Source organism: Echeneis naucrates, chromosome 10, assembly GCF_900963305.1.
Source record: "Echeneis naucrates chromosome 10, fEcheNa1.1, whole genome shotgun sequence".
NCBI classification, from domain to species: domain Eukaryota; kingdom Metazoa; phylum Chordata; class Actinopteri; order Carangiformes; family Echeneidae; genus Echeneis; species Echeneis naucrates.
The window spans coordinates 15,070,889-15,095,487 of record NC_042520.1 but is presented as its reverse complement, the minus strand read 5'-3'; the positions used below and the strand labels follow the sequence as shown (position 1 = coordinate 15,095,487).

The 24,599-nt window shown below is 43.3% G+C and overlaps 2 protein-coding genes across 3 annotated transcripts; both read left to right on the top strand.

Annotated features, from left to right (window-relative positions):
• The first annotated feature begins 7,188 nt into the window (after window positions 1–7,188).
• fhdc2 (FH2 domain containing 2) lies at window positions 7,189–16,362 on the top strand. Of its 2 annotated transcripts, XM_029512444.1 has the most exons (12): window positions 7,189–7,354; window positions 8,318–8,911; window positions 9,011–9,072; window positions 10,674–10,776; window positions 10,993–11,078; window positions 11,325–11,425; window positions 11,744–11,814; window positions 12,067–12,174; window positions 12,569–12,639; window positions 13,153–13,270; window positions 13,453–13,617; window positions 13,699–15,621. In XM_029512444.1, the coding sequence occupies exons 2-12, from the start codon at window positions 8,429–8,431 to the stop codon at window positions 15,619–15,621; spliced, it is 3,291 nt and encodes a 1,096-aa protein (XP_029368304.1). In that variant the 5' UTR covers window positions 7,189–7,354; window positions 8,318–8,428. The 2 variants fall into 2 exon arrangements, with proteins under 2 accessions (XP_029368304.1, XP_029368305.1); XM_029512445.1 differs by lacking the exon at window positions 7,189–7,354 and having other exon boundaries at window positions 8,429–8,911; window positions 13,699–16,362.
• A 1,531-nt stretch (window positions 16,363–17,893) lies between these two features.
• Window positions 17,894–21,594, top strand: rhogd (ras homolog gene family, member Gd). The gene is made up of 2 exons (XM_029512216.1): window positions 17,894–17,961; window positions 18,580–21,594. Exon 2 carries the CDS (start codon window positions 18,609–18,611, stop codon window positions 19,182–19,184), a length of 576 nt encoding a protein of 191 aa, XP_029368076.1. The 5' UTR covers window positions 17,894–17,961; window positions 18,580–18,608; the 3' UTR covers window positions 19,185–21,594.
• The last annotated feature ends 3,005 nt before the right edge of the window (window positions 21,595–24,599 follow it).

Genomic DNA, 24,599 nt, shown 5'->3' with positions numbered 1-24,599 from the left:
AGAGACAAACCTCCATGCGTCTGCCAGTGTGTACTACTGTAATACTGTTAGTGTGAGTGTGCATACTTTGTGCTTGCACAATGGTTTTAACCCCTGAATACCTTCACTGGCTTAATCCATTTAACTGTGGAAGTGCTCATCTACTCAGACAATTGTAGTTAACCCAAACAGTCGCTGATAACCCCACTGTCTAACCTATGACCTCTGGCCTTAACCTCAGGGCACCTCAAACGAGACATTGGCCTCTAGGGATCCAACACATATATCTTAATGGGTTTCTGTTTTGCTTTCTCCCTCTGCATTTCTCTTTTCTCTTATATCGTGTTCACCTCTCTCACTCTTGTTTCACTGCAGGGCCGGTCCTAGATAATCCTCGGAGTCTGTTTCCTTTAGAGGCCATACTGAGTTTTCATAACAAAGAGCCAGAGGCTGCTGTGGTCTACCCGTGAGGGGAAACAGAAATGTATAGATCTTTTTATCTAACCTTCTCTGGGCCAGATAACACTGCTCTTGCATGTGTGGGTGTTTTATAGCAGATCCTCTAATTTCTTCTAAAGGACTACATTTACTCCTTAATTTAATTGATAAAATGAGTATGGACTTTTAAAATAATTTCATTTCTCTTTTTCTTTTTGCCAACATGTAACCCATAAACAACACCAAATAAAAGTTAATTGAAGTTGTAAATATTTACTTTTTCTTCCACAAATATGTTGTTCCTGTTTTCTAACCCAAAGTAACTTCTGAAAACAGAGCTTTAGGAAATATCAATTAAGTGAAGTGCATATGCAAGTATTCACAGCGGGATGGTATGTAAGGAAAAACATTAGTGTTTGGACATAAATCATATTACATAATAGTTTCTTGAAGGATTTGTTCATTGTTGATTTTCTCTGTTGAGTAATAACACAAATAAAGGACATTTGAAGACTTCTGTTTTTACTGTCTATCAAAATTCCTCTACTTTTATTTATGATCCATTGAGACAAAAAAGGAAAGTGTTCATTGATTTGTGATAGTCAAAAATCAAATCACATACTGACCTCTGACGTGAGATTTTGAAAATCTGAAGAAATTTTATATCTTCCCAACTAATACAAGTACAGGGTGAGCAAACAAGTTAAGGCGAGTGTGATTGGCGGTGAGTGGGTTAATTAAGGAGTGTCTATGTGATATGTTTGAGTCAGCTATTTAATGTGACACAAAACACTTAAAATATATGAATGTATTAGTACATTAACATTTGCATCGCTTTTTCACCCATCACTCACTACTGTCAGACTTCCCTCCAGCCACTTAAGTGAGTTCTTTGGACTCCCTTCAGCAGGTTGGGTGGCCAATGAAGGCTTGAAGAAAGTGATAGTGGGTAATAATACAAATTGATGGTGATCACAGTGGCTCTAAAGTGGAATATCAGTGTGAGTAAACAGAAGCCCGGTCCTTTTCAGTGAGCCCAGCCAGAGTGCTCTCTCTTTCTCACAGCACAGCCTAGCAACAGCCTGTCCTTCCATTTTACTGGGTTTTGACCAAATAACTCAGCTGGGCATCGCAACTCTACATTGGTCACTCATCCTTTTGTTCCTGCTCTTTTCTCCCTCTGCCAAACATGCCAAATCTCCATGTGTCAGAGAGAGAGAGGAAGGAAGGGAGAGAAGATCTGCACGTGATTTCCAGAGAGTAGAATAAACCCCATGCTGTCCCCATTTATCTGTCCCACATTAAGTCATTTCTCTGTTATTCTGCCCCACTCCATTAATGGCTTTGAGATCATCTTGACATTAACTGCTGTTGACAATGGCTGTTTTTGTCATATTCAAGATTACCAGATGAGACCAGTGGGTCTTTATGCCAGAGGCAACTTGAAACACACTGAAATCGTCAAAAGACTTAAATGTTTTGGATGCAGCTGGATTTGTTTTCGGGCCTGTCTGTGAGTTTAGATCAGCATAAAAAGTGGTCTTGCTGTGATTGGTGATAAAGAAATCAGCCCCCCAGCATTTGAAAGATCAGTATTTAATATCCATCCATCTTCTACCGCTTTTTCTGTTTCCGGGTCGCAGGGTGCTGGGGCCAATCCCAGCCAACATTGGCTCTCCACTCCTTTTTATTGGCATTGTTTTTTGATGGAAAGCGCTTTATAAATAAATGTATTATTATTTTTCTGGGCGAGAGGCGGGGTACAGCCTGGACAGGTCGCCAGTCCATCACAGGGCCAACACACAAAGACACATTGAGACGAACAACCACTCAGGCTTGCATTCAGACCTACGGACAATTTAGAGTGACCAATTAACCCAAACATGATGTCTTTGGACGGTGGGAGGAAACCGGAGTAGTATTTAACATGTTAGATTTTATTTATTTCCTGCTTACAAAAACGAATGTGTAAGAAGGCAGTCGTTTTGGTGAGTGTGGTTGTGTTAGTCATTCTCCTGGCACTTTACATTCACACTAACTGAGTTACAGCTGTTGATACGTGTAACAGACAGACATGGACTATGACTGGTTAACACGCAAACTCCGCACAGAAAGGCCGCCGGCCTGAGAATCGAAATATTTTTATGGAGCAACAGCGCTAACCACTATGCCGCCGTGCTGCCTTAACTCTGGACAACTATGGGCATTTCCCAAAAGGTCAAACTCCCTCTCTCTGTGACGTGTGCTATAAATGCCCCACCACTTATTCAACAGCTCAGGCCTCCAAAAGGCTCCACCGCAACACAGGGAACTGGGCCTTGGGCTCAGTGTTTCTGGGGGCCAAACAGGTCCAAAGCTGCGTCAAAAGGCAAGCTGCATTATTATGCAACAGTTTAGTACGGATGAATAGTTTTCAGCACAGGCCCAGCGAATACCAGTAAATCTGATGGGAAGAGACCAGGAGCCAGGTTAATCCCAGAAGTAGTCTCCTTGGGTCCTGGCCCTCATAACTCGTCCGTGTTTTCCTTTCAACTTCAAATGTGTTGGCTTAACGTCTATTGGAGCCAGAGAAGGAGAAGAAAGGAAGAGGCTAGATTCTGTGGGCCCAACAGCAGAGCAGGCGGGTTAATCCCTCCAGTCCCAACACAAGGGCCAGCCAAAACCTGCCGCCCCCCTCATTCTCCTTCTTTGCTAAACTCTTCTCCTCTCCTCTCCCCTTCTCTCCTCTCCCAGGCCACCAGGCACTGTCTCTCTGTGGGTGACATCACTGGTTGGCACAGAGAAGCAGGGGGAGAAAAACTGGGTTTAGATGGCTGAAGCAACAGTGTGTTTGTGTGTGTACTTGTCCACGTGTCTGTGTGGATGTGTTTACGTGCGTACATGCATAGACAGTGTGTGTGCTGATGTAGAAGGGAATTTGCAAGGCTATACTCAACATGAAGCACATAGATGTGACAGTTATTATTCAAATGGGAATTGGGGAAATAATACTGTTTACCTGAATGCTTTTGTCACCAGAGTTTATGGAAAATGATGCAGTTTTAAATTTAATAGCCAAAAGACTTCAGGCTATCGCTTTGGTCCTCTTGACACTAAAATGTACTAAAATTAGAGTTTCAAGACAAACTCAAACAATTTATTGCAACAAACGATATCGCAAGAGACATGAAATGTGAGGTTGAGTTTGGAGTTAAATGTGAATATGGTGGAGGAAGACCAAGAGGCCCTACTTTAATAACATACTACAGACTCCATACATGACCACCCCAGAAAAGCCCATCCATGCACTGCACTCTGTGCTATATACACAGCCTACTTAATGACAAGTCTTTGTTTGTACGATGCGCCTTGTCAACCTCTATTTAGTGGCTTCTTTACAATAGGTCCAGGCCTTTGAATATTAACTGTGTGATCACTCTTGCCACACAAGCAGCCACTCAGGACCCCTTATGAGCACAGCCCAGCTCCCCTGCGCTCTTCACCGGGGATTTGTGCCAAACCAGAGCTCAGTATACAAACCCTTGTGGTGTCTCATCAGCCACTTAATGGAAAAACCTATTTTGCTTCTCTGACATCATTTATGAAACTCTTGATTCATTTCGCATATGTGGAGAGTATGAACCAGGCATCAAATATAAGAAGAGTCTTACATTTCACAAAAGAAGACAAAGGGATGGAAGGAAAGAAAGGGAAAGAAAGGACTGATTTGTCAATGTAGCTGTATGTCACTGTGTCATTGTGAGCCTCTAGTGGAGTGCGACTGAAGCTCTGACTAATATAATCACTGCAGCAGCTGGGGCAGGAAGGTGACTGAGGCTGGGAGAGTCTGGATTGGTGTTTTTGCAGGCCAATAATCCCCTTTATTGAGTCTCAGGAAATCCTAACTGCAGTCGGAAGTGGCTCTAGTGGCCAGATGTGTAAAGACAAACACAAGGTGACCCAACCCCCAGGGACAACTGACTACAAGCACTTCAGAGCCTCCATTTCACCCTGCTGAGTTTAATTTAAATGCAACACACACACACACAAACATGCAACCAACTGACCACAAGTGTCTCCACTGGCATTCCCTGCATCTAGCTCGAGAAAATTTAACTTTATCACAACTCCAAAGACACATATGCACACATGCACCCAGTGCTAAAATAGTAGACAGCTTGGTAAACAAACCAAAGCATCAGCTGGGTACTCAGGACAGTCTATGAAAACAAAGTGACACACAGGGCTCAGTGGTGTCGCTCATCTGCTCTCTTAATTGATCAAGAGAAGCTGTGTGAATATTGCTGAAAAAGCACATATCAAAAGTAGAGTCGACTTACAGGCAGACAGGAAGGTTAAAAAGAGGGAATTAAAGTAAAAAACTACCAAACCCAAAAGCTTGTTCTGGCAAAGACATGAAAAGTTTGAAAAAGTGAAAGCACATGTAGCTCATGGTATGCTTTCTTTCTCCACAAGTTTGACTCACCATGCTCTGATCTTTATGGCTTCATGTTTGTATCATCGTCTAGTCTGCGAACCCCCCAAAGTCACATTATTCAGAAGAAAAAAATGTGTGGAAGTCTCTCTTTGTGACTCTCATGTATACCATATGTATGTGGGTGTGGACATCCTCTATAAATTCTCAACTGTGGGGTCGACAGGTATGAGTTAGTGGGAACCTACATGTCTGTTTATGTGTCAGATAATTCTTGGAAAAGCAGGGCAAGATGCTGAGAGTGTGCCTGTGTTGTCTGTCTCTTGTTGTCTCTTCTTATCAGGCCGGCAGTCTGACCAAAGCCAGAGATCTTTGTCAGACTGTTCTGGGTAACTGCACGTGATCTGACTGCAGCTGGAAAATCCAGTGCAATCTGAGGAAGCTGGGTTTGATTAAGAATACCTCCCCAGACCTACTGTTCCAATCTGGGATCAGACCCAGGTGTGGGTGCATGTCTATACATGTGTCTGACAGCCCCACAGAGTCACAGTCACACTGACCTATTTACTCCACCATGGAAATGGCCAAGACCCAGGAGGCAGACCAGACCCACTAGAGGCAGAACAACACTATGCTCCCATGCAGTTATATCAATAGTTTCACACGGAATAGCTTTACAGCCACGTTTACACGCTATATAAATGGGGCATCTGAGCAAAAAATCTATCATATCGATTTCTTTATATCCGGATTCATTTCTGCAGTGTGAAAACCCAATTGGAACAGAGGTCACTATAGATTTTGATCTGCATAGTAAAAGTGCAGCGTAAAATAAAAAATGTTTCGGTGTGTTTTTTTTTCTCCCACGTGTGTGCCTGTGAAATCACCAGCGATTATTTGTGTGTAAGTTCGAGAGGAGGGAGCTAATAGGCTTCATATTTCCGTAACATTTCAGAGACTTCAAAGTGAGATTAAGAAGGAGGGGTGGGAAGGGCTAACAACACTGCATGGCACCTACCACCGCACTAAACTCTCAGCCTATAAGAGTTTGTCGGCAATGGGGGGCTCATGTGCTAAGTCTTATTTCTCAATTTGAAAGTTCTTCAAAGCATCGGAGAAATGTCCCACCTCCAAAGCACCAGTGAACAATGTTTTCTCACCAGCCTATGTCTGAGTAACACAATCTAACCTCAATGCATGGATCCCCTCCCAGACTGACACACAAATCTTACACTCTCATACACATTCATCTAGTGAAGAATGGGTCGAGTGAGCCCCAGGCTCTGGAGCCCACTGTTATGCAAAAGGGGGTACCAGCTGGGAGTGGGCCTGTAAACACATCGCAGATTGTTTTGTCTCCTGGCAATTTAACCGTGTTGGTGAAAAAGGTGAACGAAGCCAAGTTAACTCCTCACTATGTATTAATCGCTGACACAATGTCAGTGTTGCATGAATGCTGGCATAAAATGTGGGATTGTATAGGATTGTTCAGGCCCTTTATGGACTATAGAGCTGCCATCTTTCAACAGTGGCATTTCCTTGTATTCTCAGAAGTGCACTATACTCAGAGAAGTGAGCGACTGAACAGAAAGTGAAGTTTCCTGAGAGAGGTTTATTCTGGCACAGGTTCACTGTAACATGCCCTGTTATACAGTCACAACAATAGTTCGATCTTTTGGGTTGTAACCCCCTAATTACTGCAGCTCCAGAAGCGATGACGACTGCCTGTCAACGGAGCCTGTGAAAGCAGCTACCTGAGCTGGACTCAGGAGCACCAGTGGCATGGGCCAGAGGCGTTCCAGCACCTCGGATGAAAGGTCTGTGTTATGGGTCTACATCCCAGCACCTGGGCCATTTCAGCACCCCAGAGGGACTTCTAGCCTCTTGGCTTTCACCTGTGCCCCATTCTTGGTTGAGGGAGGAGATGTGGACATCATTTCCATTGTATGATAACCATCTGCTCCCTCTCTCCGTTCACAATAGCATCCTCTTCTTAGCCTGATCAAGGCCGTCTGCACCATTTACAGATCAGAGTCCTGCCCACTATTATGATTATCCTGAAACGGAGACTTATCACATTGTGATTACAACTCCTGGCAGCAAGATTTCCTGCAGTCTTATCTGGACTTCACAAATATTATTGTAAAAACACTGGAAGGGATATTAACTTTGCTGTTATTTATCCTTGAGGATTAAGGGAATAAAATCTGAACTAAGGCTGAATTAAGCTCAAGAAGACTCGTACCTGAAATCCCCAAACTCACCCATGGGAAAACTGGGAGGACACAATGAAAGCGTATCAGTGTGCGAGAGCGCGCCTGCGCGTTCCCGCTGAGCCGGAGAAGTTTCCCTGCAAGTTGAGAAAGACAGGCGGACTGCAGCGCCCGGAGCGGCTCAGGAGAGCAGGAGAGCAAGGAAACAAGAGACATCAAGCCAGAAATCCACCAACTTTCCCCTCGGTTTTTTCCCTGCTTGTTTTGTATTTGTGCAGCCTCTCAGGAGAAGAGCAGTGATCAGCAGCAGGTAAATTCAGTCACTTCATTAAGCTGTCCTTCCTTAGAGTCAGTTCTGGTGGTTTCTATGTTGAAGTGGGGATTCATTTTACCGCAAAGAAGAGATGAACACATAAAAACCGGGTTAGTTCGTCTTAAAATCTCCTGAAAACGTCACAGTTGGCGTTGCTAATTGCGAGCCCTGTTGGATATGTGTTTGATTACTTCCTCTCTTGCCCTTCCAAAATTGGCCAAGTAAGTTTTGTGCATGAAAGATCGGATGGTGTGATGGAGGCTGTGCTGACCGCCGGCAGCGCGCTCCTGCGGCTCCCAGCGGAACAGATCTGTGAAGCTGTGGTTCATGTGACGAGCACGGAGGACGATGGATGTGTTTCCAGTTAAATGTGAGGCCATGTCATGATTAAAGACTTTCCCCTGAACCAGACACCTGAAAATTCTGAGTAATTATTGCATAATTGCATTACTAATCCCACTTAAAACTTGCTGGTGCAAGTGTGTGCAACTGGTTTTCAGATGTTTATCTCCCGTAAGGTGGAAGGAGTGTCATAAAATCATGGTTTCTGAGACAGAACCATTACTTGGCAGCTTTGAGGTCTCCATATATTCTAATTAGAAGGAAGAGGACACATGGTGGAAGTGTGTTTGCATGCACTGAGGTGAAACTGAACAGGATAGGACAAGCTGTTCAAACTGTGTGTGTGTGTGTGTGTGTGTGGGGGGGGGGGGGGGGGGTACTTTCCTACAACACCTTGAACTTCCCCTGAAAGTTGAAGCAGGGGTTACATTTTAAAACCAGCTATTTGCTAGAATAGTCATCGCGCTGACCTGTGTTAATGAAAGGGGGTGTCGTGCCAGGTGTGAGTCACGTGAGGTCACAGGCCTCAGCTCAAACTGAGTCACTAACAGTCAGAGCAGTGATTTCCCGTCTCTCCTTCTGAGATCAGATTGTCACTTTCTTGTCTTTCTTCCCCAGACTGGAATTACTGATGGACCTTTGAACTGTAGCTGCCTGGAACGTGGAGGAAAGATTGACTGACTGACCCCCCTAACCCCCCTCCCCTCCCAATGCATCCAGGCTGCCTCTATGCTCATCAACCTGACAGTGGCCATTAAGGAAGCGCGTGCCTTTCATGGAACACATCCTGCCCAGCCCACCGCTGCCCCCGAAGCTGTGGAAGTGACAGCCATGGATTCATGTCCAGTGCTGGTCGCCCCCACACCACCTCCCCAAGTACCTCCACCGCCTCCTCCGCCGCCTCCTCCTCCTCCACCCCCACCACCACCTGCATCTTCTACTTCCTCCTCTTCACCTTTTTGCCGGGCTGACAGCGCCCGTCGAAGCCGCCTGAGGAAGCTGAACTGGGAGCGAATCCCCAAAGAGAAGGTGGAAGGAAGGAATAGTGTGTGGAGTGGGGCGGCCCCTGGTGAGGATGAGTTCCCCATCGACCTCCATTCTCTGGATGAGCTGTTTGGTCAGAAGGACAGTAAGCCTCAGGACAGAACCAGCACCCTTAGGCGGCGGTCTGCTCTGCTGCGCAGCAGATCCCCCCAGGGCAGCTCAAAAGAGGTGGGCTCATGGAGATGGCAATAGTATCTTTCTGTAATGTCAGAAAACACTGAGATTCTTTTTGCACCTTTCTTACCACTATTGTTTACCATTTCACAGATCTCACTTTTGGACTCCAAACGAAGTATGAACATTGGAATATTTCTGCGCCAGTTCAAGATGTAAGCCTCTTTATTTCTTATGATAGCTGATAAGTCAATTAATCAATTAGTGGCTCAAGGGAAAATTTGAGAGTTGCTTTTTGACAATTGATGAGACATTTTTAATCAACCATGTCAAAAAAGTCAAGATTCAAAAAGTTCCAAAATATGATTCCAGCTTTTTCTCTGTTTCATAATATTGGGAAGTAGATATCTGTGGACATTAGTCTGTTGTTGTTGAGGAGTTTCAACCTTCACCCGTTTTATCTGCATTTACTGGAGGTGACAGCTGAAAGAGAAGGTACTTTTAATTGTAGGAAACAGAAGCGTGTACGACTGTGCCCAAGGGAACAGTGCTGGTGTGTGTTGCCATACATCAAACCTGGATGGGTGTGAAGTCTCATCATGAGAGGGGGTGTCTGGTGTATTTTGTGAGAGACAGGTGGATGGAAGGAAGCAGCTGTACTAAGCGCATGAGGGCTAGTAGTCTACCAGGAAGGTTGATTGTGGATAAGTGGCTGGGTATGGCCTCAGGAGCGAGAGCTGACACCTGCTTGATGCCATTTAAGAAGTGCCCTCTTTTCTACCCCCCCACACAGAGAGCGACGCCGCTGGTGGCTTGTCATAAACATATATCCTCCTAAAGCCTTGCTTTAGCATGTCTGCCTCCAACAAAGTAGCAGCTCTTACAATGAAGACGCCTGTTATATAATTGTTATACAGTAGGAAAAAAATAAGACAACTAGATGAAAGAAAGTGCAGAGTTGCAATATTGTCATGCCTCCACGTGTGCACTTTTCAACTGAAGAGCGCTTTTTTTTTCCTGCACTCAATTTGTCGAGACTTGTCAGGAAAGCAATTATGTGTTCCTCTGTACACAGATATTGTATTATTGGGAGCTTGTTTGCTTTCTGTTCTGGACTGAGACAAAGTTACTGTTCAAATGTGGATCCAGTTTCAAACAAATATGGTTTTACATTGCCATGATTGTCACCATTTCAATATATTTTTATTATGGTCTATTTATAGGCCATTTCACTCAGCATTCTGTTTTCAATAGGACTATTTGGGACAAATAACAAAGAGTGTTTAACCGCCTTTGTTGAACTTATGAAACATTGAGTGTATTCAGTGATAGATCCTGAACTGCTGTTGTCAAAGGATTAGATCTTGATAAGAATTAGGAGAATACGTAAAAGCTACAGACAGACATGACAGTTGCATGCACATAAAGGAGTATGAGCATGTGTGGGCTGTAAGATGAGGGTGGAGGGGAGAGGATAATGGAAACTGCTGGAATAGAGGACAGATGTGTTACTCAGAGGAAGTAAGTCAGAGGTCAAGCAGTCTGTCAGCTCAGTTTCTGTTTCTTTCACCTTGACATCCCAAGGCCTTTCAGGCGTCTTCTTTGCATGTCTGCCTTTTATTTGACACCATCAACGTGGCCTCAACCAGCCCTACCTTCCCAACACTTTGACTGATAAGAATAGGATTCGTCTGAATATTGTATGAACAAGGCAAAACATAAGAGGAGTTTTTTTGGAGGGTGTAAAGTCTTCCTTCAGACTGAAAAATCCATTGCTTGTTGACAATGATGTCATCCTCTGTTGTTTTTTTCACAGGCCTCCTAAAGAGATAATTGAAGACATCAGACAGGGTGCTGGAGGCCGTTATGGAGCAGAGAAGCTCACAGAGCTCTGTAAATTGCTGCCCGACCATGAGGAGGTATAGTGTCTTTTTTTGATATGCAAATATCACAGTGGCGCCCCCCCGCCCCCTCCACTTCCCTTACACTTAGTTGCATGATGTGCCCTGTTTGCTGCAGAAGCTTGTTGAAAGATTTTGAAACTGGCTTTTAACAGCATGTTGGTTTTATTATTGCAGTTTTTTTTTTAATTGAAGCAGCTATCCTGATTATACTCAGCATCTGTTCTATCTCAGGAGTCCCGCCTGAGGAGGTTCAGTGGGGAGCGGAGCTGGCTTGGAGAGCCTGATCTTTTTATGCTGCTGTTGGTGGAAGTCCCCAGGTACACCCTGCTTTACTGCCAGAAGGGATAAGATTATCAAAAATATTCAAAGCACTGGTACTTTCTTTTTTTTTCTGTAAAACTTTTTTTTGGCTGTTTATTTTTACTTGTCCTCGTCATGAGATTTGCTTTGTGATGACATGTGCTTTTTTAACTGCTGATTGATTGGGATTGGGAGTTTTTCTGTCTCCTCCATCAGTCAACCTTGTCCATTCATGCACTCACCCTTCTTTCCTCTTCCATTAGTTTTCGGCTTCGTCTGGATGCCATGATCCTGCAGCAAGAGTTTGACCCTGCTGTGACCTCTCTGTGTGTGGCACCCAGATGCCTGAGGGAGGCGGCCAGAGGTAAAGTAACAGCAGGGAGTTGTGTACACTACCACCATAAAGCTCTAGCGCTTTTAAAAGGTTCCATTTAGTGTGGTTTGACATTTAGACCCAGAATGTAAATGCTATAATGTGGTTTGGATTCTGAATGAACCAGTGGTCTTAGCAAAGGTTACATTTCTTTATGTAAAAGATTTTATTTCACCATTCTGAATGGTGAGTGTCCTTCAAAGCAGAGTTGCTCACTCATTTTAAAACTGTAATGTCAGTTCTGAATACGTTCATATTCATTATGCCTTAAACTTAAGGCACAATATTGAACTTGTCTTACCCTTGTAGAACTGCTGAGCTGTCCTGAATTACACGCCATCCTTCGCTTGGTGCTTAAAGCTGGGAACTATATGAATGCTGTGAGTGCGTGTTTTTTTTTTGTTTTTGTTTTTGTTTTGTTTTTTTTGTGTATGTCATTACTTTTTTTTTCTTTTCTTTTCTTCCAAGTACAGTCTGTCTCTTTTTTATCTGTGTACAATACCGTTGGGGTTTGGGTGTGTGTTCAGGGGCGTCACTCTGACTGTGCAGATGGATTTTATATCATTGGTTATTTTAAGTTATCACATGTTGTGTGTATGTATGTTATTCTGACTTTGCCTGTGCATTCTCAGGGTGGATATGCAGGGAACGCTGCTGGCTTCAGAATTTCATCGCTTCTTAAACTGGCTGACACCAAGGCTAACAAACCAGGCATGAATCTGTTGCATTTCGTAGCAATGGTAAGTTAATTAATTAGAATACATTACAAGATGGGTAAAATAAAAATTTTAACATAGATGCATGTTTTCAAATGTAAAGTTATTGATGACTAAAGGGGTAAAAGCCAATTACATGGCAGGGAACTCCTGTCAACTTAAAAAGTATGATGCTCATACTTTTTTTGTACCATTTGTACCATGTATAAAAGGTGTAACTATTAAAGGCTCTAGGGGAAATTAGTTTATCATGTCTGAAACAAAGAGCTCTGACCACAAATTATCAAAACAACAGTAGCTGCTCCAGACTCTCCATCTAAACTGCCCCACAGAGCATCTGATTTAGTCAACATTAGCAAATGACGTGTTGGTTCATTTGAGACAATAGCTGGACAATCAGTTGTGTTTGTCGCCACAGGAAGCTGTGAAAAAGGACCAGAGTTTACTGTCATTTCCCAGCCAACTAGGACATGTTGGCTCCGCCTCCAGGTCAGTCTCTTCCTTAAAAACTCACATCCCGTCAGAACTGCAGTGACTGAGACAGAGGGAAAATGCTGGGCCTCTTTAATAACGTCAAAGTAAACTGCAACCAAAACAATCATAAATCTATTGCATTCTTGCATTAGAGTGAGACACCCAGCTGTTAGCAACAGCTTTTTGTCTGTGTTAAAGTGGGTCATGACAACATTAACACTCAAAGCCAATATGTGCACTCTGCTGGAGAGATTTAAGTTCATTCAGTTATCTGCAAGGCGCTAGAGGATGACAATCTTTTTTCTCCTCTCTGGTGTCAAGATTATTTTGTATGCTACTGCACTATTTCTTGGTGCATATAAACTGACACAATCCAAGTCCAAATCGATTTAAAAATATATTTCTTGCATACATTTGGTTGGAATGTTAGTTTCTGGTTTACAAAGCCTTTCTTAAGACACATTGCACCACAATTTCTGCTCAGTTCTTAACACGATGGTGCATTATATATTTCCGTATTCCCTGCAGGTTGTGTGAGGAGTCTGTGCTGGAGGATTTATCCAAGTTGAAGAGCAGAGTGGCAGCTCTCAAGGCAAACATCCAGACTGAAGCAGAGATTCAGCAGCAAACACAACAATTCCTGGAGGTATACAATACACTGTTTTATACATACCACATCTTCAGATACTATTTTTAGACACCATAGTATCCTATCCTACAAATTTTGGCAAGTTTTATAGACGGCAACAATTATGTGAAGGTATACAGGACAAAGAAAAGTGCAAGTGGTAATGCATTGGTAAAATTCGCCTTTTCATCTGCGTCCAGGTGGCTGAGGAGCGTTTGAAGGAGGCAGAGGATGAGGTGGAGGGAATGAGGATGTCAAGTCAGGCTTTGATGGAGTTCTTCTGTGAGGACGACAGCACTTTCAAACTTGAGGAGGCATGCAGGGTCTTTGATTTGTTTTGTCACCGCTTCAAAAAAGCTGTCCAGGTAAGGGGGTTAGGAAATTGAGAATTTTTGATCAAAAAGATGCATTTCGTTAAACAAAATTTACTTGTCCTTATTCTACAGGAGAATGCAGAGTGGGAGCTGAAAGAGCAGAAACGTCTGGAGCGCCAGCGCGAGATGGGGGAGAAGCGGCGCTCTCTTGCTGTTTGTACAGGGCTGGACCTGGGCCCGAGCCTTGCCAGAGAGCCTCACAGTCAGGAGAACCAAGATGAGCTGGAGAAACTCCTAGAGAAGAACTTGAGTTACACTTGGAGCCGTCGTAGCCTGAGAAGCTCTGAGTCACGCAGACACTCACATCACCTCCACAACTCATCCACGCTAAAGAGCTTCCCTGTGCTGGGTAGTAGCCCAACGTCAGCTAGTTATCACTCAAACAGCTCCTCTGACTATGAGAACACCACTGTACTTTGTAGCTCTCCAGAGACTGATAGCGCCTGTTCCCCCAGTGACCAAGAACCGGTTTTGAGTCGAGTGAGCAGGTCTCAACTCACCCAAACAGCCAGGCAGAACATGGACACACTTCAGGACACGCATGTTACTTCATTTGGTCAATCTCAGCATGGATGTGGCTTCAGAGTCAAGCCACAGGGGCCTGAGAGCATTTCCTACGTGCTGCAAGGCCAACCCAAGGAAAGTGGACTGGAAAAAGAAGTTGAGATTTCACATGTGCACATGGCTTCAATGAACAGCGAATGTTCACCCAGTTCTTGTACTAGCTCTGCTGTTATTGATACTGATACGCCTGGCCTGCATGTTAAAACCCAAACATCCACTCGTAGACATAGGTTTGGGCTGTCAGTAACAGACACTGATCCCGCTCTTCAGAGTAAACCCAATAGCTCTTCGACCAATGAGTCCGCACCTCCATCTGTTCAGACGAATGGACTACCTTCCCATAGTGACACCAGGGCTGAGCTGTTGACTCACCAGAGATCTGACAGCCAATCACAATCATCTGTCTGTGCTCCAGATAAAGCCCAGTCACAACCTCAGATAAGAGAGACGCATGCCGTGATGCCTTTGCCTGATGCAGGTCTCACTGAGAAGACACCTACAGAGGTAGCGTCTATACCTGTGGAAGAGAACTGGATGGCCTCCAGTCTACCAGAGTTCAGCCAATCTCAGCCAGAGGAACACTGTGACATGCCAAGTCCTGAGAAGGAGATCGTAAGGTCATATAGTCGTGTGGGTGAAATGCTAGAGTGCCACACTTTGGTCAAAGGCCTCAGATCCTATGATGCCTTGTCACCCCCAACCTCTCCGCTGCCACGGCCTGCACCAAGCCTCTGTTCAAAGTGGAGGAAAGAGAGGGAGGTTGATCTTCAGGAGGGGACAACTCCAGGGTCTCCTCCATCAAAGGAGGAGATTCAAACCATCAAGAATCCTGTACGCAGTGGAATAGGATCAAAAAGGGGACTTTTGTCACGTGCAGGACCTTCCAACAGCACAGGCATTCCCAGGGTCCGCTCCAAAACTGAGCCTTCAAATGGTGCCCCAGCTTCCATGAACTCACCCACTACTAGCCGTTTGTCTATGCCTCGCAGTCTGTCAGTGCGCTCTTCTCTCATCTCCCGGCCAGCCACTGTTCAGGCACAAGTGAAACAAAGTAATAACTCCCGGGAGAGGACACTTGGGGAGCAACACACCCATGGAAAGCCCACCCTGACGCACAGGACCACAGACAGATCTGTACCAGAGAAGGTTTCGGCTAGCACCCGCCCAGCCTTTGTTAGGGGAACTCCTCTCCGTGTGTCAAAACGACTCGCCCCAAACACCGAGACTCAGGTCTCTCCTCAGCCTTTCACTGCCCACAGCCCATCCTCCGCTACAGCCAAGACAATACGTACAGCTGTCATATCCGCAGCCCGAAATAAAAATGCTAAGACCACAAGCACAAGCACCTCTCCTGCGAGCTCTAAAATCCCCACATCACGAATACCTGGTTCCAAAATGGCTCGAGCTACAGCTCAGCCACTGTGGAGATGATGCTGGTGTAGCATAAGTAGCCACATGCTTTTCATGCCTGCAGTGGGCATTTATGAGTGGTGTGAGTCATCAGGTCAGAATCAGCTCTCCTTCAATTGTAATTTATCTAAATTAAATTTATACTTCTGAATGCTGAAGTTCATATGTGAGAGCTTCAGTCTGGTATACTTTATCTCATGTGATTCACCCACCATTAAAAAATTAGAATAGACTCTTAAAATTCTACCTCTTTTTAAACTGGCGTGTGTCCTTTGCAGGCAAAAGCACACCACAGAAAGACCCATCTTCATATGTAGTGCAGTGTAAGAAATATTTCCAACCAATCCAACCAAGCAAACACCATGTGGCTTTGTAAGAATGGCGATTTGGGAAACTGTTTCAATCTGTCACATAATTTTTTTTTTGGGGGGGGGGTTGCCAAACTGTTTTGAAACTGTGACCCATCTGTTATCATTGTGTTCTCACACTTGGCTGTCAGTGTGAACTTCACCCGGTACACTAGTGAACGGTTTTTCCTGAGTGGCCTCATTGTTCTGATGCACTTTACAAACTGAAGAAGAGGCTGTGAGGAGATGATTGTTGTAATTTCTGTTTTATATCTAAATATTCTATAACTTTATTAAATAGCATTGGTTGTTATTGACTGTTTATGTGGATTTGTAAATAAGAAAAACAGAATAAAGCCAGTGATCTGAATAGAGGGGCTGTTGCCTGTTGGCTGAAAGACCCTCACCAGTTCAATTAAAAAATTCCAGTCTGTTTCTGATTTACTCTCAAATCTGTTCTTCAGGTTAGTACTCATGAAAGCGCTGTGACTTTGAAGGTCCCTACTTCTTTATCAGCTGCTGCACATATGTCTTGTTTTCTTCTATCTAACTTTCACCCCAATTTTTCTTTCTCCTCTTTCATCTGAAGTCCCACTTGCTGCATCTCTTGACAAAGTCACCCCCAATCTTGTTGGTGGCTGTTGTCATGGAAATGCTGCAGGGGTCCCAGGGAATCTCCAGGAAAAATAGTGGGGTGCAGGGGTTGGGATGGAGGGTGACTGTGGGTGTAGGGTCCCAGTGGGAATGCTCTCTTAATAGGCCACGGTGACGCCAGAACCTCTTGGGAAAGGCAATTAACTGGCGCGTCTTTGTGTTGTTGAGTGTCCGGTTGTCGGCCAGAGCTGCACTCTTAACCTGGCTCAGTGTGTAGAGGTGACATCATCAATAGTTCTTCAAGGGTGTAGGACTGAGCAGTCCAAAGAGTCCTTTTTATTTTCAGGATTGATCTGAAAGCCCTGGCTCAATGAGGATAATGCCATGTCAGAAGGCGAATAAAAGATACATTGGCTGAGCATGAGTGGATGTGGTTAAAAAGAAACAGTGACTGCATTTAATGACAGGATTGTAACAAGTTAAAAAAAAAAAAAAAAAAGATATGGCTTCTATAGTCGGCTGGGCATGCATTCAGGCTACATAAAAATGCTACTGGTCTAGTAAAACCCAGGACACGCCTCCCTCATTTGCAGTGACAGTGACTGAATTTAAAGTGTTGGATTAGAAGTAGGCAAGGTTCAGTGACAATATAGGCATTGATAAATGCATTGGCAAGTGGTCACTATTGTGCTAGAGGGGTCGTACTCTTGGAAAATAAAGATGGCTGATATCTTTGCAGCAAATAAAGAGAAAATGGAAATGCTGCCAGTCAAAGGGGAATAAATCACTTTAATATGACTGATTTAGGGCATAGAATCTGTGAATGGCATTTTATCCATATGATGAGGCAATGGTGATACTTGTGATTTACTCAAGCATTCCAATTAAACAAAATCACACGTATATGCACTGTATTTACTTTTTCTGCTCTAACTCTGTTAATACTACATATTGTAACTTTCCCTTTACATTATTTGAAAGGAATAAAGAAAGCATTTTTATTTTCAAAAATTAAGCATTTACAGCTTCCCAACAGTCCATAAACTGGCTAATATAACTTCCACTTCCAGCAGCAACAAGAGTAGAGTGCTCTTTCCATGTTAATGCATGAGTAAACAATACTCCTTCCTAACATTTACAGGGACATTTTTAGTTTTATCTTATTTTATTTTCACACATAAAACTATTTCAAATCCAGATCGTAAGACAAAAATGTGACAGGAGTGGTCAAGAAGACATTGCAGCGAAGCAGAAGAGCATACCGACGCCATCTAGTGTCAGGCAAACTGCAGACCTAAAATAAAACTACAACTCCCAGTTTGTATCGCTTCTGTACGTCAGGTTATACGTAATGGACAGCTCCCCGGATGCGGCTGTGATTGACTATACCAGGCAAAAAGAGATCGAAAGCCAAGTGGCGGTAAGTCACAAAGTCCTTAAAATTTCACGGTTAAAGCTTATTGCTACTTCTAAGAGATACGTTAGGATACAGTATAAATTTTTGATCAACTTTTGATTGTTAGTGGGCCACGAAGAAGCCTTTTTTATCAGTGGTTCACAAAAACGTTTGAACTTGTTTGCTAACTAGCTAGGCTTTTAGCCACCTAACGCGCTAGTTCCTTAGCTTGATGCTACTAAGTGGGGGAACGCCTAGTATCAAAAGTAATAGTGCCAAGCAGGATATGGTAGAAAATTGGCTTCTCATTTGTAGTTAGCACTTGTGCTTTACTTGGGGGACTAGTTTGATAGACTTTCCAGACCGTGTTAATGTATGGATTACTGAGTTTGTCGCTAACGTTAACATCAGCACCGTTACTTACGTCGATTAGCTAACGTCGGCGGCGGTTAGCTCGTCTGCTAACTGAGTGAACAACTCCATTACTGCACAAACTGAGTCACTAGCCGGTAATTTTGCCACTGTCTCTTAAAGTGGAGCAATCCCTGGGTTTGTCGCAGATAATGAAACGCTTAGGTGATCTCCCAAAGCTAGGAGAGCTGTAACTAGGAAGTTACTTAGGTGTCTTTTCTCTGTTGTCAGGTGCTGCAGCCCAGGTGGTCGTAGGCAGGATGCAGACCATAAAATGTGTGGTGGTGGGTGACGGGGCAGTGGGTAAAACCTGTCTGCTCATCTCTTATACCACCAATGCCTTCCCTGAAGAATATATCCCCACAGTGTTTGACAACTACAGTGCTCAGATGAGTGTGGACGGCCGCACTGTCAGCCTCAATTTGTGGGACACAGCTGGCCAAGAGGAGTATGATCGTCTGCGTACTCTGTCATATCCCCAGACCAACGTTTTTATCATCTGCTTTTCCATCGGCAGCCCCTCCTCTCATGCCAACGTTAGGCACAAGTGGCACCCTGAAGTTTCTCACCACTGCCCCAATGTGCCCATCCTGCTGGTGGGTACCAAGAAGGACCTGAGGGGCGATGCAGAAACGGTGAAGAAGCTGAAGGAGCAGGGCCTGGCCCCCACCACCCAGCAGCAAGGCAACGCCCTGGCCAAGCAGATTGGGGCAGTTAAATACATGGAGTGTTCTGCTCTGCAGCAGGATGGCGTCAGGGAGGTGTTTGCTGACGCTGTGAGGGCAGTGTTGTATCCAGTCACGAAAAAGAACCCCAAGAAGTGCGTTCTGTTGTAATAAATGGTTCCCATATTTGGACTGCGTAGAAAGATGATGGAGATCCATAGATGCAAAGGAAGCCTGAGGAACGAAGTTCGTCGACTGGGTGCCGCTGTACCACTTCCAGTAGTTCAGACTTTGTTTTCATCTTCTCTGTTGCTCTTCTCTTCCTTGTTCATCTCTTGGAGGATTTCTCTCCATTGCCATCATCACCAAAGTGACTATGCCAAAATGGGTGCAACAGACAGTTTCTTCTCTATTTTTCTTACATTTTAACTTTTTATATTTACAATTTTTCCAATTTTACATCTGTTCTAGATTTATAGCTTCTCTGCTTTGCCTTATAAAATGCTGATCATGGTTGTCACAAGCCATAATAACATCCAAACCAACCAACCAAGCTACCCTGTTAGACTGGGGAGAAGAGATCTGCCTTTATTCAGGTGGAGAAATAATGACTACCTCATGCTCTCACCTAGGTTGCATCTCATGAGTCTAAAGCAACTTCACATTCAAAATGCTTTGACTTGCCTATTTAGATGTTATAAAGAGAAAAGTGGAGGGTGAATAAATTTTAATTTCAAGCAGTTTGATTCCAGAGAAGGAGTGATGACTCCCGGACGAAGTGCCAGTACCCCTTAACCAATATGCACAGATTAGAGGTTAAACTCTCGAGCTGCAGTTTCCCCTTGTGCTCAGTCTGGCATATTAGAGCTGTCTGGCAGGCTGCCCCTCCGGCCTCTCACGCTGCTTTCTCACTGCCATGCATTGAAGATGTACTAGGACTTTGAAGATAAACCAAACCCATTAAAAGCAGCCAACCATTTGCACTCTTCAGAGGAGCAGGTGTCATGAGGTCTCTGCCAAATGAGCCCATGCTGGTACTGGATTTCATGGGCTGACATCAGAAAGTCAGGTTGTAATATGGCTCTCCTCTGTCTTCATCTTAACTCCTGATGCTCACACCGAGTGCCATTTAAAAAAACATGCCTAAGAATTATTTTTTGACAGGGTGGTGTCAAAGAGACTATTTTGTCTAATTATATTGAATTTACTCTGTAAATGATTTTTTTTTCCTCAAATGTTTTAACCTACACGAATGGCAATGGCCAAAGTTGAATATATTTTTTGTAATAGCCTATGTGTATTTGATCAGTAAGATTTCTTTTGTAATTAATACTCAGACTTGATGACTTGGAAATCCATAACATTTTTCATTTCAGTGACGGTATTGCCTTTTATTTAAGGCCAGCAGACTATTACTATTTCACAATTTGATTCATTATAGCATATATTACTGGAATATTTTTTAACTGGCTTATGCTAGGCTATATATTTCTTTTCCTATATTTACTTGGTTAGGTGAGTATTGTTTCATCTTGGAAGAAGCAGTGTCAGAGCTACCTTGTTAACCATGCAACAGCAGTTTATCTACAGTATGGAAGGAGCCTTTTATTTGGTCAGGTGCCTTTCTAAACCAAAGACCACAGCATGGCTCCTTTGTCAAACCCAAAGGTGCCCATTAGAGTGTCACAAGTGCAACAAGACCTTTTAACTACAGGTCCAACCAACTCTGGGTTCAAATTTTGTAATTTTTCAGAAGCTTTCTGTCTTAGTTCCCTCCAGTAAACACTCCTCTTGTAGCGCCCTTTGTAGGACACAGGTGTTAAACTGACAACTTGTGCAGCAAGTCTCTGCATTTGTGAAACGGCTCATGGCCTACAGCTCTTTACAGATTGTGGTTTACATCCCTGCAATGCATGGTGCAGTGAGGGCAAAGCACAAACACAACTTGCACATACAAATAGCAAAATCTGCGTTGGCGTAATGTGCCTTGTCACATCTGAAGATTTTTATACGGTTTAGATTTCTCTTTTTTTTTTTTTTAAGTGATGAGTGGTTGCCCATGTGTGCTCACATTTGCTAGCAATACCAGCAGCCCTTTTACTATTATTTTCATTTACTTACGTAGGTAGGCTGTATGATAAGACAACTTAGATTGTGGCCTTTGTCAAGTTCAGAATAATTGAAGGGCAACAAAAGCAAGCGGTTTTGAGTAACAGTAATGATGCAGTTTGAGATCTGCATAAAGGTGTGTGAAAATTTCCCAGACTGGTGTGTGGAGGGTTGAATGTAAGTGCACAATTTGTCAAAATGTCAACTGTGGTGAGCTTTTTTTGTTGTTTTTTTTGCCATGTCCTGATTTCACTCAGATAATGCTGTTGAAGTGAAACATACACCTGTGGGCTCTGTATGTCTGTGTCCCGGAGCTGTATGCTGCCGTGTGCGTGGTACTACGCTTTTACACTGGGAACTTGATTTGTAGAAATCTGTTTGTAATTGTTTTATATATAACAAAAGCATATTTGTATAAATGAACTAACAGTGAGATGATTTTAAATTATACCAAATAAAATGATGGTTCAGACCTTTTTTTTGGTTTATTTTGTAGGTGTTTTTTTTTTTTCTCCGCTGTGTATGACATACAAATATTAGTGCCTATGATAGAAAATAGACGCATTAAAAAAAGGTGTGTGTGTTAGAGACTTCGCACATTTACACACAGCTGCTTGTTTCTTGTGCTCCGGAAACCGCACATTGTTTCTGCAGCATGCTTTTGTATTTCATTGTAGTTCATTTTGCCACATTTATGCTTTTACAGTTCCCACATCCAAACACTAGATGGACACAGCCCTCTAGATCAACCCAGTAGTTCCAGAGCCATTGTGCAAAGCCTGGGTTGTTATTTTTTTTTAATTTTTTTCTGTCTGTACATTTGGAGGTAATGGTCTATACCGATCTGATTTTCAGGACCATCATTCTGAATAGCAGACACCCACAAGTTCAATTAGTTGCTTAGGCTTTTTTTTTTTTTTTTTTTTTTTTTTTTTTAAAGGGTGTGCTGCTGACACTGAAAAATTCCCCTGACCTTTATGGGGATGGATGTGACAGATGATAGATGTGTCAAACTACACTGAAGGCTTATTACAACGTCACTGCAGCAATGTTTATAGCTCATTTCTGCAGTCAGTCTCTGAATGTTTTCCAACCAAGGCAATGCTGAATACATTTTTATAGCCTGTGAAACCTTTGTCACGGCCAACATTGGTTCTTGATTTATTTCTTTGTCAGTTTTGACAAGTATAAATTGGCTAAACAAAACAGTGCTCAGAGGCACACCTGAGCAGTGTGATGGTTAAATAAGATGAGAAAGGATGAGTGCATGCTGCTGTCTGCAATACGCTTAACTAACACAGGCGGATTAATGACAGGTTGGCTAAGGTCTTACATTTTTAGGCGAGTGGACAGCAAAAAGACTGAGGTGGACCCTGTACATATTTCATATGGATCAACACTGTGGTTTTAAAATTTCTGTCTCTCTCTCCTTTTTGGCTTTATTAGATTGGACAGCTAAAAGAGTGATAGGAAATTGGGGTTAACTGTTGTCAAGGCAACAAGACTTAAGGTCCAAACCTGCAGAAGTGCAGACCTGTTCATGGCTATCGATCCTGGTATTATGATGTATGATGACACGTTTACAAAGTTAGATTGTTCTTTCCTTCGATGTGTGGCTTATTGAAAAACAGTACAACCTGGGTGTCATTATTGCACTCAAGTTTTCACGATAAAGACTGATTTTATAAATTAGACAGGCCATTGTCAGACAACTAATAGTTTTTTCACTTAGTTTTTTTTTTTTTATTACAGTGCATCATCTGGATCTTCCCTGAAAACAATTCTTCGCCTGGCCATGCCCCATCGCTCCCTCAAGGTTAGCGCAGATATTTTCAGTATGTTTTTCATAATTATGCTTATAAACAAACATGGAAGGAAACATAGGTAAATAAAAAGCAATGCCCTCTGCAGCATTATGAATATTTTAGTCAGCCCTTCCTCCAGCATTAGTAAAAAAAAATCTACCAAATCTCTATACATGATATAGTGAATGTACAAAATCTAATGACATAAAAACAGCTTGTACAACAATTAGAAAACATTATGGAGAACAGTATAAAGCAACACAACTGCATTAATACTCCAGAAACATATCAAATTAGAAAAAATTCAATTAGTCTGACACCCAAATGCATTCTGGGAACATACATCACATTAGGAACACAGGCCACTGTCGAAACTCCTCCATCCTCTTCCGTCTTGTGCCCTTTGGACTAGCTGTTGCCAGGACAGTCCTTCCTTCTTCATCTCCTGCTCTGTTGTACTTCTCCAGGTGGTTTTACGTCTACCATGCATCTTCCATGTTAATGCATGTTTTGTGTTGAGGAATCCAGTAAGGTGGATTTGACAATGGGGTTAAAGATTTGCACTTTGGTCTTGAGTGATATGTTTAGTTTTTTCTGGGACATTTCCATGTAAACAGTCTGGTCCTGCTGTCTTGATTTTATGGTTCATTATAAAGTCATTCAGGATGAACCAATCAGGGCTCCATGACTGCTATTATGTGTCACACCAGAGCACATAGGTGTGCCGCTAACAGTCAGCTGTAAGCTTCATACTTCTAGATGTTTCTCATGTCCAATATTCACACGGTAAACCGCGGGTATGAACGGAGCAGGATTTTCTCTGTGTGCGCCTGACAGGACTGTGTGGTGGAGGCTAAACCAACCAGCAGATATTGTTTCTGTGAGTCATCAGCGTGGAGCGAGTGGGAGTGCTGGCCTCCACTGAGACCATGATCTCAGCTCCCGTATATTGCCGTTCAGTCTCTGTGGCTCCCTTCCTCCTCCTCACCGTCCGTTTGATGAGGTACCAGGTGAAGCCAAAAGGCCAGGCAGTTCCTGGCACAGTTCAGTTAAGGAACTGGGGATATTCCTCTTCCCCTTTTCTAAAGATGAAGAAGCAAAAGGGCCTTGATCTAATAGAAGCCCTGCAGCTAGTGAGACTGAGAAAGCTGCAGATCTGCATTCAAATCAAACTGTTCCCGCAGAAGGAGAGGGAAAATGAGATTGGAAAGGAGGGGGGTGAAGGCCGTTGGCTGTGTTTGCAACAAAATAGAACTCAGAGCAGAGTGAGGTGCTGAGACAGTAATGGAAAGACATAAAAAGGGTATAAATAATGGTGGAGTGGAAGGGAATTCAGTCAAGTTCTTTGTGGGATGAAAAGAAGCTGGAGTATGGGAAGAAACACTAATGAGGCAATGAAAGAATAAAGTGGTCAGGGGACATCGGCTCAGTGGTTGGTCCTAAATACCTGAACAATTCTTATTCGCCTTCTTGCAGATATATATCATATATATATTACTGTTTATCACAGAGACAGGAAACCAGGAAACAGCTGGAATAGTGTGCTGGCCTCTGTTCAAAACCAACTAGTGATTATAAATCTGACTATGTTGTATCTGTTACATCTGCAATGTGGTCATTTCCTGACAACCTGCCAACCTGGATAGAAGACAACAGGTCTCCAGGAGTACAC

Bases quoted from the DNA above. Each gene is read 5' to 3' on its own strand.
- fhdc2 (XM_029512445.1), top strand. From the start codon at position 8,429: ATGCTCATCAACCTGACAGTGGCCATTAAGGAAGCGCGTGCCTTTCAT. The intron at 11,815-12,066 runs GTGAGTGCGTGT...GTGCATTCTCAG, and splicing joins CTGGGAACTATATGAATGCT to GGTGGATATGCAGGGAACGC. The intron at 12,175-12,568 runs GTAAGTTAATTA...TTGTCGCCACAG, and splicing joins TGTTGCATTTCGTAGCAATG to GAAGCTGTGAAAAAGGACCA.
- rhogd (XM_029512216.1), top strand. From the start codon at position 18,609: ATGCAGACCATAAAATGTGTGGTGGTGGGTGACGGGGCAGTGGGTAAA.